This window comes from Cucurbita moschata, unplaced genomic scaffold (assembly GCF_002738365.1).
Source record: "Cucurbita moschata cultivar Rifu unplaced genomic scaffold, Cmos_1.0 Cmo_Scf00017, whole genome shotgun sequence".
Classification (NCBI taxonomy): Eukaryota; Viridiplantae; Streptophyta; class Magnoliopsida; order Cucurbitales; family Cucurbitaceae; genus Cucurbita; species Cucurbita moschata.
In genome coordinates, this window is record NW_019268533.1 from 1,171,613 (window position 1) to 1,185,135 (window position 13,523).

The 13,523-nt window shown below is 37.2% G+C and overlaps 3 protein-coding genes across 3 annotated transcripts; 2 read left to right on the plus strand and 1 right to left on the minus strand.

Moving 5' to 3' along the window:
* The first annotated feature begins 466 nt into the window (after positions 1-466).
* LOC111455042 (UDP-glycosyltransferase 79B30-like) lies at positions 467-2,080 on the plus strand. The gene has a single exon (XM_023096565.1). The coding sequence runs from the start codon at positions 688-690 to the stop codon at positions 2,068-2,070; it is 1,383 nt and encodes a 460-aa protein (XP_022952333.1). The 5' UTR covers positions 467-687; the 3' UTR covers positions 2,071-2,080.
* LOC111455053 (OPA3-like protein) lies at positions 2,025-4,284 on the minus strand. The gene is made up of 4 exons (XM_023096576.1): positions 3,904-4,284; positions 3,007-3,141; positions 2,583-2,669; positions 2,025-2,328 (listed from the first exon to the last, which is right to left on the minus strand). Exons 1-4 carry the CDS (start codon positions 4,030-4,032, stop codon positions 2,170-2,172), a joined length of 510 nt encoding a protein of 169 aa, XP_022952344.1. The 5' UTR covers positions 4,033-4,284; the 3' UTR covers positions 2,025-2,169.
* A 1,932-nt stretch (positions 4,285-6,216) lies between these two features.
* On the plus strand, positions 6,217-8,217 carry LOC111455045 (trans-resveratrol di-O-methyltransferase-like). Its single transcript, XM_023096569.1, has 2 exons — positions 6,217-7,054; positions 7,865-8,217. The coding sequence occupies exons 1-2, from the start codon at positions 6,251-6,253 to the stop codon at positions 8,165-8,167; spliced, it is 1,107 nt and encodes a 368-aa protein (XP_022952337.1). The 5' UTR covers positions 6,217-6,250; the 3' UTR covers positions 8,168-8,217.
* The last annotated feature ends 5,306 nt before the right edge of the window (positions 8,218-13,523 follow it).

Below are 13,523 nucleotides of genomic sequence, written 5' to 3' on the forward strand. Positions count from 1 at the left end.
ACACGAAATAGAAGATATTGTTTTCTTTCAACTTTTCTTTATATCCTCTTTGTTCCTCAAGGTTTTTAAAGGAGAGGTTTCCACTCTCTTCCAAACAATAACAATGTTTCATTCTCTTGCACGACTGATATAAAATCTCACCATCCACCTCATTTGAGGCCCAGCATCTGTTGAGGATTATTGGGAGTGAGTCCCACATTGGTTAATTTAGTGGAAGATCATATGTTTATAAATGAGAAATACTATCTCCATTGGTATGAGGTCTTTTGAAAAAACCAAAGCAAAGAGTTTGTGTTTAAAATGGACAATGTGCATGTCCTTATAACAAAATGTGAGTGATTTCAACACCCGTCTCTTGTTCATGCCACACGTTCTTCTTCTCTTTATTTGTCAATCAAGTTCTATATTATTTTACAAAGACTTTTGAGTACCCCCAGATTCCCACTGTGAAATTCTTCTTTCTCCTTCATCACACAGTTTGCTGTAACTTCCCCACTGAAACCTTCCCCAGATTCCCACTGTGTGAAGTTCTTCTTGAAACCTTCCAAGCTGCACGTATAATACTCTCCTTCATCTCACAGTTCTTTCTCTTGTTTTTTCTTCGTTTTTACCTCACCTTTTCATACATATTTGAAACAAGAATCCAAAGTTAGAGAGAAAGGAAGAAGAGGGAAGAGGTGTTTAACAATGGCTGCCACTTCTAGCCTGCACATAGCAATGTACCCTTGGTTTGCTTTTGGCCACTTAGTTCCATATCTCCAAATTGCCAACAAATTAGCCAAAAAAGGCCACAAAATCTCCTTCTTCGTCCCATCAAAAACTCACCTCAAATTACAGCCTTTCAATCACTTTCCTCATCTCATTACCTTCCTCCCCATCACTGTTCCTCATGTGGATGGTCTCCCTCAAGCTGCTGAAACTACTGCCGATGTTTCTCACCCTTCACAGTTCAGTCATATCATGACTGCAATGGATCTCACCCAACCACAAATCAAACGCCTCCTCCAAGACTTACAACCCCATTTCATCTTCTTTGATTTCACCTTCTGGATGCCCAAATTGGCATCTCAATTGGGCATCACCTCAATTTATTACAGTGTCATTAGTGCTACAACATTTGGTTATATTTATACCCCATCAAGGCAACTCTGTGGACATGATTTAACCGAGGCTGATTTCATGCAGCCACCTCCTAAGTACCCAATTTCCACAATCAAGCTTCATGCTCACGAGGCCAAAAATATTGCATCCATGGGCCGTATGAGATTTGGCAGTGATGTCCTTTTCTCTCATCGCCACTTCACTGGTCTTTGTGAGGCTGATGCTATAGCATTCAAGTCATGTAGGGAGATTGAAGGGCCTAGCGTGGACTACCTCATAAGTGAATTAAAAAAGCCTGTTCTGCTATCAGGACCCGATGGGGACATACAGCAACCAACAACAGCTTTAGAACATAGATGGGCAGAATGGCTATCAGGGTTCGATGCTGGTTCAGTCATATACTGTGCATTTGGAAGTGAGTGTTACTTAACAAAAGACCAACTCCATGAATTGGTATTGGGTTTTGAGCTTTCGAACTTACCATTCTTTGCTGCACTCAAACCTCCGCTTGGCGTAGAGTCGGTCGGCGCTGCCTTGCCTGAAGGATTTGAACAGAGAGTTCAGGGGAGAGGGGTGGTATATGGAGGATGGGTTCAACAACAGCTTATTTTGGAGCACCCATCAATTGGATGCTTTGTTACACATTGTGGGGCAGGGTCCTTATCTGAGGCATTGGTGAAGAAATGTCAGTTAGTATTGTTGCCTCATGTTGGCGACCACATTTTTCGAGCAAGAACGATGAGCAGCCATTTGAAGGTTGGTGTGGAGGTGGAGAAAAGGGAAGAAGATGGATTTTTTACAAAAGAAAGTGTGTGTAAGGCAGTGAAGACCGTGATGGATGAAGAGAATGAAACTGGTAAAGCGATCAGAGCAAACCGTGAGAAGTTAAGAGAGTTATTCCTTGACAAAGATCTGGAGGAGTCTTATATCAACAATTTCATCCATGATCTCCAAGTTTTAATTGCATAAGCCTTCATTAGCAACGTCTGTTAAGAATATTGAATCACAATCAACTGATAATAAAATGCTCAGTTACAAAATCAATGGATTACTTGATGTCATTGATGATCAAGGGTGTTTCTCTTTTTCAGCTTCAGAGGTGTGCAGATGCCTGAAGTGAAACAAGCCAGTTAGACCTCGTCCCTTGGACAATTTTTCCAGTTCTTCGATCTTCTGTTTGAGAATTTCTATTTCTCGAGCTAAATCATCATCTCTTTGCTTCATCGCCTATAGTTACAAGCATGTACATATATTTTAGAATAACAAAGTATGCTTAAGCATTACTTTTAAGTTCAAGTCAGATCAGAAGAACATGTATGTGAAAATATTTTTCAAATTACAAAAAGTTCATGAATACAAATTACAGTCGTACCAAAAGAAGCACTATAAATTTAAAGGAAAGAAAATCATTGAAAATTATCCCACAATGAATTCAAAAATGTCAAAAAAACAAAAGAAGGAAGAAGAAAAAATCCAAATACCTCCAATTCTTGCCTGCGGAGATCCTCCTTTCTTGCTTCTGATCTCGAATTTCTTTGCACCTCAAAAATAACAGCAGCTCCAGCAACCTATGGGCAGAGTACAGCTGATATAAAACCGGGAAATATACACTTCTAATGGAGTAATATGATAATGAGTATATGGATCTCTAAAGTTATTCTTTATGGCACATAGGATGACATGGTGCTTCTAATATACTTCTCCAAAAGAGAACGTTTTTAAGCCCATTATCATATCTCACTAAAAGAACAAGGAAAACATGTTCGTGCCATTGGATATAATTTTATAAATCCAAATATCCCAGTAGGAGAACACCACTGATTCTTGAATACAAACCAGCAAATGCTAAGATAATTTTTCTAAAAGAAGAAGAGTGAGAGAGAAAGAGAGAAGAAATCATTTTACCGTGAATACAAAGAGCTCCCCGAGAAGATCTGCTGCAGCTTGGACAGCTTTCTCTTCATTCAAGGGCCTTATGGCAGCATCTGTTGCACGACCATATATTCTTCGTTGCACATTCGTTGAAAACCGATGATTTGCCTGGTTCAGTATATGAAAGAACAAGATCAGAACATCTTAAAATCCATTCCACAAGGAAGAATGGGCTTATGGGCAATAAACCTATCTGCATTCTATGAACACTTAATCTATGTATATGACGTAACATGTATGTGAGATTCCACATCGATTGGAGAGAGAAATGAGTGCCAGCAAAGACGCTAGCCCCGAAGGAGAGTGGATTGTATCCATATCGATTGGAGAAGGGAACAATTGCCAGCGAGGACGCTGGCCCTAAAGGAGGGTGGATTGTGAGATCCCGCATCAATTGGAGAGAGGAACGAGCGTGAAAATTTCTCCTTAGCATACGCATTTTAAAAACCTTAGGCTAGGCCCGTAATATATTTGGGAAAAGGGCATTCAAATGCTTGAGTTGCACCAAATTTGAAACAACTGATTTCACAAGCTTAGCAATATTAACGTACATGTTTAATTCACCGCCTGGCACGAGTCTAAGACTGCAGACCTTCATAGCAGTAAAAGTCCTAAGGGCTACTAATCATGGGACATATAAGCTTTAAGCATACCAAGAAAACAGACTAACAAAACAAAACATGGAACGCGGCCCATCTATGCCATTTCCCTCGAGATAATTACAACTTCCCTTAATGAATTCATCTCTCAGAAGCATCACAGTTGTGCAAAATATATCATAAATAACTGCTAGTATCAACCATAACGAGAAAACAAACTATCGCATAAATACATTTGAAAGAAATGAAAATCCTTGAAATTCTACAAAACCTGTGCGATGTTGATAATGTACTGCCTAAACTTCGGGTGCAACCCAGCCTCCTTCTTGAGACGATTGGCGATTGGTTTGCAGATGGTTTTCAGAGCAAGAGCCCCTAACTTCACAAAAGGGAGAATCATTCCTAGCCAACGCACCCTCTTTCCAAAACGTTAACACAAACTCGAATCGAGCTCTACAACATAGAACTAGTCGAAATTAAAGACGTGGGAAAGAAATAGAAAGGTTGACTGTTGTAGTTGGTCACTATTGACCGGGTAGCCGATTCCGCAAACATAATGCGTGGGGAAGAAGAAAGACGATTAGAGAAGAGGAAAATGGAATCGAATAAATCAATCGCAGAGGGGTGGATCGATCGCAGGCCGAACAATCCAGAAGGAGATTCGTTCTTGCAAAATACCACTACCATTGATTTCCTCAAATTGCGGGTTAAAGACGTTGGGCCTAATTCCATTTTAAAAGCCCATTTAAAAAAGCCTTCTTGCGGTATAAAGACGTTGGGCCTAATTCCATTTTAAAAGCCCATTTAAAAAAGCCTTCTAGAAGGCTTTTCTAAATGGGCTTTAAAATGGAATTAGGCCCAACGTCTTTAACCCGCAATTTAAAAGCCCAACAATACAAAGTTCATTTTATTTACATAATAATAAACTAAAATAATATTAGTTAATTAATTTTTTCGGAAAACAACGCAATGATGCTTAACTCGTAATTAAATAATGATTCAAGCTTTGGCTAATTGAAATTAAAATTGAACAGATGATTATCAACTAGCTTAGCACGTGATGTACGTTACGTATATTGCTCTATTTTATAATAAATTAATTATAATCGACAATAATTGAAATTTTTAAAATAGATTTATTACTACTTATATCACTGAAAGATTACGAGAGATCGTGAAAGATTAAGATCGATTTCATCATGATATTAAAAATTAAGATAAATTCAATTTTTTAAGCGTATAAATAATAATGAAGAGTACCACTTGTGTATTGTGCATTGTTTAATTAACTAAGATGTCATATCTTTAATTAAAAGCATAACAAGATCACGTTAGATATAGCTGGATTTGATAACATAATACACAATTAATAATTCACGATGATAATATAATACACAATTAATAATTAATGAAGAGTTGGAATAGGTACCTAAAATAATTTTTCTAAGAATCAATATTAAAACAAATCACGTTATTGATTCTTATGGCTCGATTGGTCAACATATTAGCATTTCTGTCCTACCATTTACATTAATATTTTTTCTTTATTAAAAGAAAATATTTTTAAATTTTTTTTTAAAAGTTACTTTTCTATTTTCTTTCTCTCATTCATCGCCATTGCCGACCATCGTGTCCCTGTCATCCAATTTTTTTATTTATTTGTTTGAAATTATTTATTTGTTTGAAATATCGAGTTTGATAATTCAAAAATCAAACTCAAATCTCAAAGACCAAAATGGTAATTTTCATTAATGAACTAACGCACGTATAACAAGATTGTATCCATAAATACAAAGATTATATACAAAAATCGATTATTTATGAGTTAGGTCGACGAAATTAAAAGTTTATTTTATCCGTATAATTATATAAAAAATAAACACACACGATATGAAATTATTTATTCATTATATAAATAATAATGAAGATCCACTGTTTAATTGGAGGCCTTATTACTTTAATCAAAAATAGAAATTCAAATCCTCATTTTTAAATATTGTGGGATTTCGATGGATTTATTAATGAAAAGTTTGACCGACAATTGTGGATAGATATTTTAAATAATTTTATTAAAATATAAATTAAAAGAAAAAAACTTACATCAGCCTTTTCACTAAAAAATCATTTCCTCCTCAAATTGTCGTGTAATTTCACAGTCCACTCCTGGCCCAGCATCCACCTACCTTCGAGTCTTAGAGTCTTCGCTGACACATCATTTAATATCTTTTAATATCTTAAGCCCACTCTTAACAGATATTATCCTCTTTCAGACTTACTCTCAAAGTTTTTAAAATACGTTTTCTTAACTTTCATAAAGAATGTTTCATTTTTCTCTCCAACTAACGTGGGATCTCACACTATCCTCATGATATATCTCATTCAAGCGTGGTTTCGATTAATTTATGACCCCTCATCTATTTGGACGGTTCACATTTGGAATTTATAATTAAAAAGTTTCAAACTTTTGACGATAATTATATTATATATAAAAATGTGATTCTCTGGCCTAAAAACAAAACAAGACAATATTTGATATATACATTTATCTATAAATAGGAAGAACCAAATTACACTTTCCAACCCATAAAGTTCTCCAACGATCTCTCCTTGATATCATTATGAATTTGGAGGGTGGAAAAATGGCAGCAATTGCCGGCAATGAGTTGCTGGAAGCTCAAGCCCACATATGGAACCACCTCTTCAACTTCATCAACTCCATGACTCTCAAATGCGCCATTCAACTAGGCATACCAGACGCCATCCACCGCCATGGCCCTCACCCTATGCCTCTCTCTCGTCTTGTTTCAGCCCTCCAACTCCATCCGAATAAGACCCAATTCATATATCGCTTAATGCGACTATTGACTCACTCTGGCTTCTTTGTAGCACAAAAACTGCCCAAAAATAGTGGCTTAGAAGAAGAAGAAGAAGAAGAAGGGTATGTCCTAACCAATTCATCTCGTCTTCTTCTCAAACACAACCCTTGCGCTGTAACACCTTTCTTACTTTCCATGCTCCAACCAGCCCTCGTGGAACCATGGCAGCTCCTCTCAACCTGGTTCCAAAGCGAAGACCGAACGCCATTCCATACGGCTCATGGAATGCCGTTTTGGGAGTTCTTGGGGAATAAGGTGAAAGATGGGGAGGGTTTCAATGCAGGCATGGCGAGTGATGCGAGGTTGGTGATGAGTGTGTTATTGGACAAACATAAAGGAGTCTTTGATGGAGTTGCCTCGCTAGTTGATGTCGGTGGCGGCACTGGAACTGTGGGCAAAGCCATTGCAGAGGCTTTCCCACAAATTGAATGCACAGTGTTTGATCTTCCCCAAGTGGTGGGTGAGTTGAAGGGTGAAGGGAACTTAAAATATGTTGAAGGAGATATGTTTAAAGCTATCCCTCCTGCCGATGCGCTTCTATTAAAGGTAAATCTTGTTAAATGAAGACGACTCTCCACAATGGTATGATATTGTACACTTTGAGCATAAGCTCTCATGACTTTTCTTTGGGTTTCCCTAAAATGCCTCACACCAATGGAGAGAGTATTATTTATTTATAAACACATGATCATTCTCTAAATTAGTCGATGTGGGACTTTCATCATCCAACACACCTCCCCTCGAACAAACTGCGCCTCCTCTTAATCGAGGCTCGACTCCTTTGGAGTCTTAGTCATTTTTTACTGCCTTCGAGGAGGCTTGACTAATTTTCTTTTGGAATCCTTTGTTCGATATTTGAGGAGCTACCAATCTATTGACACGGACTAAATTTAGGGCATGACTCTGATACCATGGTAGACGAACACGACTCTCCATAATGGTATAATATTGTCCACTCTGAGCATAAGCTCTTGTGGCTTTGCTTTGTGTTTCTCCAAAAGGCCTCACACCGATGGATATGGATAGAGTATTCTTTGTTTATAAATCCATGATCATTCCCTAAATTAGTCTACCCGACTTTCATCATCCAACAAATCTAATTTATATTTACTTTCTATATTATTAAAGAAAATAATAATAATAATAATAAAAAAAAAGCAGTGGTTTAGCTGGTTCCCACTTTTAGTACACTAATAAACATTTAAAATCTAAACTAATAAACATTTCGTACTAACCGTCCATGAATTATATATATATTTAGTCTAAATTAATAAAAAATAATTTTTTATTTTTTATTTTTGTCTATAAAAATATTAATTGTTTACGAAAATATGATATTTGGTGGTGACAAAATAGTGGATATTACATGATTGGAGCGACCAAGAATGTGTGAAGATTTTGAAGAACTGCAAGGCTGCCATTACGAGTAATGGCTACAAAGGAAAAGTGATGGTAATTGACATGGTGGTGGGCTATAAAGGGAAGGAGTCGGACTCGTACGAAACTCAACTGTTCTATGAGATGTTGATGATGATCTTAGTCGGTGGAAAAGAGAGGGAAGAAAAAGAGTGGGCTAAATTGATCGAAGAAGCTGGATTTAGTGGCTACAACATCCTCCCAATCGTGGGCCTAAGGTCTCTTATTGAGATTTACCCTTGACACTCCCTTTTTAATGGGTTATGCTATGTGTTGGGATCAAGTTTGTAAACTCATTTGCTTGATATGCGACTTGTGAAAATGATATGGAAATCAACCCAAGGGAAAGTATGGAACGGATTACCTTGATGATCAAGATCAAGAGTAAAGAAAACTCGTTTCTAAACTCGTGATTCGAATCACTCCACAAGAGGTTTGATCAATACCACTTGAATGACTCTACATGCAAGTTCTAAACACAAGAATTTGCAAAGAAAGTTTAGCTCTTAACAAAGCTAAAATAGAAATTCTATTCTTAATTCCAAAATCTGATGTCTAATCAAAGAAAAGAAGGCTTTATATAGCCTTTACAACCTTAACCTATGTCATACATAACTCCCAAATTAAATGGGCTAGTAAATGAGAAATACCCATAACCTCCTCATTTAAATGGCTAGTTAAAGGTGGAATATAGTAACCTACGTGGGTTACAATATAACCTTAACTCCTATATTTAAAACTAGCTTAAATATGACAAACAAATAGTTAAACTATAATTAAATAATGCAAATAATAAAATGTGCTTTTTAGTCATTCTTGGACTATTTGATAAATTCAGCGGAGTTCATTAAATGCAACTTAAAGTGCATTTAATTCATCTCTTTCTTGAACCTCAACTTTGCACAACATAGAAGGGAGGTCTCCAGCGTCTTCTAGAATTTCCTTTGATGAGCTCACCATAGCTTGAATATAACTGTATAAAGTTTGTTGTAGCTTCTTGGCTCTCGTCCTTGTAATTGGACCTTGAGGTATGGAAATTCCTTGGTCGTGGTTCATATCATTCTCCCCCTCTTGAGAAGGATTCGTCCTCGAATCCAAGCCATCACCTACATCAAAAGGGCTCAAATCAACAACATTAAAAGTTGCACTAACACCGTACTTACCTGGTAAATCAATTTTATAAGCATTGTCGTTGATGCGCTCAAGAACTTGAAAAGGTCCATCTCCTCGTGGTAAAAGCTTAGATTTTCTTTGAGTAGGAAATCTTTCTTTTCGGAAATGCACCCAAACCCAATCTCCTGGCTTGAAGATAACAATCTTACGTCCTTTATTAATTCGGGTGGCAACCTTGGAATTTTGTTTCTCAATTTGTTCTTTCACTTGCTTGTGCAGTTTATGAACAAACTCAACCTTGGCATTTGCATCAAAATTCACAAACTCTTTTGACGGTATGGGTAACAAGTCAATAGGGGTTAAAGGATTAAAGCCATAAACAATTTCAAAAGGTGTGCATTTAGTAGTGCTATGAACAACCCTATTATATGCAAATTCTATAAATGGCAAACAATCCTCCCAAGTCTTAAGATTCTTATCAATAATAGCCCTAAGCATAGCAGTCATGGTTCTGTTAACAACTTCAGTTTGTCCATCCGTTTGAGGATGACAAGTAGTTGAATATACTAGCTTAGTTCCTAACTTACCCCATAAAACACGCCAAAAGTGGCTTAAAAATTTTACATCACGATCACTAACGATGCTTTTAGGAATGCCATGTAATCGTACAACTTCCCTAAAGAACAGGTCTGCAATATGTTTTGCATCATCAGTTTTGTGACAAGGAATAAAATGAGCCATTTTACTAAATCGATCCACCACAACAAAAATGCTATCATAACCTTTCCTAGTCCTAGGTAAACCTAAAACAAAATCCATTGATATATCAATCCATGGACCATTAGGAACTGGTAATGGGGAGTATAAACCATGTGGTTGAAGCCTAGACTTAGCTTGTTTACATGCTATGCAACGACCACAAACTTTATGAACATCATGTCTCATTTTAGGCCAAAAAAAATGTTCAGAGAGCATATCATAAGTTTTAGAAACTCCATGGTGTGCCATTAAACCACCTCCATGAGCTTCCCTCACAAGTAGCTCACGGATGGAACAAGATGGTATGCAAAGTTTTCCTTTTCGGAACAAAAATCCATCTAACAACAAGTAATTATCCACAATGAGTCCTTTTTCACAAGATTCAACAAAAGGAGCAAAGAACATGTCATGTTGATACAAATCCTTTATGTGTTCAAAACCCAACAACCTAGCATTCAAAGTATTGAGGAGGACATACCTTCGTGATAAAGCATCTGCTACAATGTTCTCCTTTCCTTGTTTATATTTTATGACATACGGGAATGTTTCAATAAATTCTAACCACTTAGCATGTCGTCTGTTGAGTTTATTTTGTACTCTCAAATGCTTTAAACTTTCATGATCCGTATGAATAATGAACTCTTTAGGCCAAAGATAATGTTGCCAGGTTTGCAATGCACGAACCAAAGCATAAAGCTCTTTGTCATAAGTTGGATATCTCAAAGATGCACCAGTCAACTTCTCACTAAAGAACATTAAAGGTCTTTGATTTTGCATTAATACAGCACCTATCCCTACTCCACTAGCATCACATTCAATTTCAAAAGTAGACTCAAAATTAGGTAATGCAAGCAAGGGAGCAGAACTCAATTTATCTTTCAAAGTATTAAAAGCAAGTTCTTGATCTTTTTCCCATATAAAGGATACATTTTTCTTAACAAGTTCATTCAAGGGTGAAGCAATTGTACTAAAATTTTTAATGAACCTACGGTAGAAACTTGCAAGACCATGAAAACTTCTTACCTCACTTACATTTTTCGGAGTAGGCCAATCTTTTATAGCCTTCACTTTCTCTTCATCAACCTCAACACCATTAGATGAAACTACAAACCCAAGAAAGTTAACTTTTTCCATGCAAAAGCTACATTTCTTTAAATTTACATACAAACATTCGTTTCTTAAAGTAGTCAAAACATTGCGTACATGGATAATATGATCATCTAAAGATTTAGAGTAAACAAGGATGTCATCAAAATAAACAACCACAAACTTACCTAAGTATTCTCGTAAGACATGATTCATTAGTCTCATGAATGTACTAGGTGCATTAGTTAATCCAAAAGGCATAACCAACCATTCATAAAGACCATACTTGGTTTTAAAAGCTGTTTTCCACTCATCCCCAATATGCATGCGAATTTGATGATAACCCGATTTTAAATCAATCTTAGTAAAAAGACTACATCCATGCAATTCATCAAGCATATCATCTAATCTGGGAATTGGATGCCTATACTTTATAGTTATCTTGTTTATAGCCCTACAATCAACACACATACGCCAAGATCCATCTTTCTTAGGTACAAGAATAACTGGAACAGAACAAGGACTCAAACTTTCACGTACATACCCTTTAGCAAGGAGTTCACTTACTTGCCTTTGTATCTCTTCAGCCTCCTTTGGATTAGTCCTATAAGCTGGTCGGTTTGGAATGGGCGCGCCAGGAATGAAGTCAATCTTGTGTTCAATCCCTCTAAGTGGTGGCAAACTACTAGGCATTTCCTCGGAAAATAAATGTTCAAACTCTTGCAAAAGCACAACAAAATCACTAGGCAAAGAAGGGTTAAGCATGTTAGTAAAGTAACAAGACCCCTTGCACATAAGTACAAGAATAGTCTGGTTAGAGAGCAAAACATTCCTAGCCTCACTTGATCTAACATACAAGCTTACTGATTTGGCTTTTCTCTCTTTTTTTTCTCTAGGCTGAGTGTTACTCTCTTGCTTTTCACTCAAGCTCTTTTTTTCATTTGATTCTTTTTCAATCTCTGCTTTTGCATCAGCCTCTTGCCTTTTCTTTTCAAGTTTGCAATGATCAATAAATACATCTTTTGGAGACAATGGGATAAGAGTAGTTTTTCTACCGTTGTGAGTAAAGGAGTATCGATTTGCATACCCATCATACATTACCCGACGATCAAATTGCCATGGCCTCCCCAGTAGTAAATCTCCAACATGCATGGATACAACATCACATAAAACATCATCAACATATTTTCCAATTGTAAAAGAAACAAGAGTTTGTTGAGTTACCCGTACTTCCCCACAATCATTCAACCATTGAAGCTTGTAGGGTCTTGGATGTGGTTGTGTCTTTAAATTAAGTCTTTTGACCAGAATGGAACTCACAACATTGGTGCAACTACCGCTATCAATGACAACACTGCAAGGTACAGATTGAACAAGACACCGAGTTTGAAACAAGTTCTCCCTTTGGTCTAGGCCGTCCTCCTTAATGTGGGTGTTTAGAGCTCGTCGAGTAACCAAAGATATATGTGTAGGGTCCTCTTCACTAAACTCCTCACTCTCATCTGTTTCCTCATTTATGTCGTCATGTGCCTCGTCATCCGTAACAATTTCTCCCTCCTTGATGGTCATAATTCTTGCATTTGGGCAATCTCTACTATAGTGTCCTACCCCTTGACATCTCCAACACTTTAAATCCCTATTTCGAACATTAGGCTTTTCTACTTTTTCTTTCCCTGTTCTAGAACTCTCCCCTTTCTCAAATTTAGCTTGAGGCTTCTCATTAATCTCTTGATTTCTATGCTTATAATCAATGTTCTTACTATCCTTTTTCCATGTAGAAGTAGAATTGGGAAAAGTTTTAGAAGAATACCGTTGAGACCTTCGTTGGATTTGCCTCTCGATCTTAATTGCAATGTGCAACAACTCCTCAATATTAGAATAAGGCTGTAAATCAGTCTTGTCTGCAATCTCTATGTTTAACCCATTAAGAAACCGCGCCATGAGAGCCTCCATGTCCTCATCGAGTTCAAGTCGATCCATCAATGTATCCATCTCCTTGTAATAATCCTCCACAGATTTGCGTCCTTGTTTCAACGCTTGAAGCTTTTGCGCCATGTCCCGTTGAAAATATTGTGGAACAAAACGCTTCCTCATGGACTCTTTGAACTCGACCCATGAATCAATTGGTGCTTCAAGATTTCTTCTCCTACTTGACATCAATTTATCCCACCAAATTTGAGCATATTGTTTGAATTGAGCAATGCATAACAGTACCTTCTTTTCATCACTAAAATTATGGCAGTTGAACACTGACTCCACCGTTTTCTCCCATTGAAGGTACTCCTCTGGATCGGTTTTGCCATAAAACTTGGGAAGTTTTAATTTGATGCTCCCCACGTTACGATCAATTCTATCATCATAAGGAACTCGTTGTTGTAAATTATGATACCTTCTTCCATGGTCTCTCCCTCGCATCAAGCCAGGACCAACCGCATGTGGATTATCCTCGTGGTGATCAGAATTGTCGCCTTCATATGTATCGGTTGAGGGCGTAGGTTGTGGAATCCTCTGTCGTGCTTGATTTTGAATCTCCAATCTTCCTATTCGATCAGTCAACTCTTCTATTCCTCGAATTAGTCTTTCCATAGTTCGTTGTTGTGCTTCTCTCAATCGTGCATCAGTAATGTTAGTATTGTCGTCT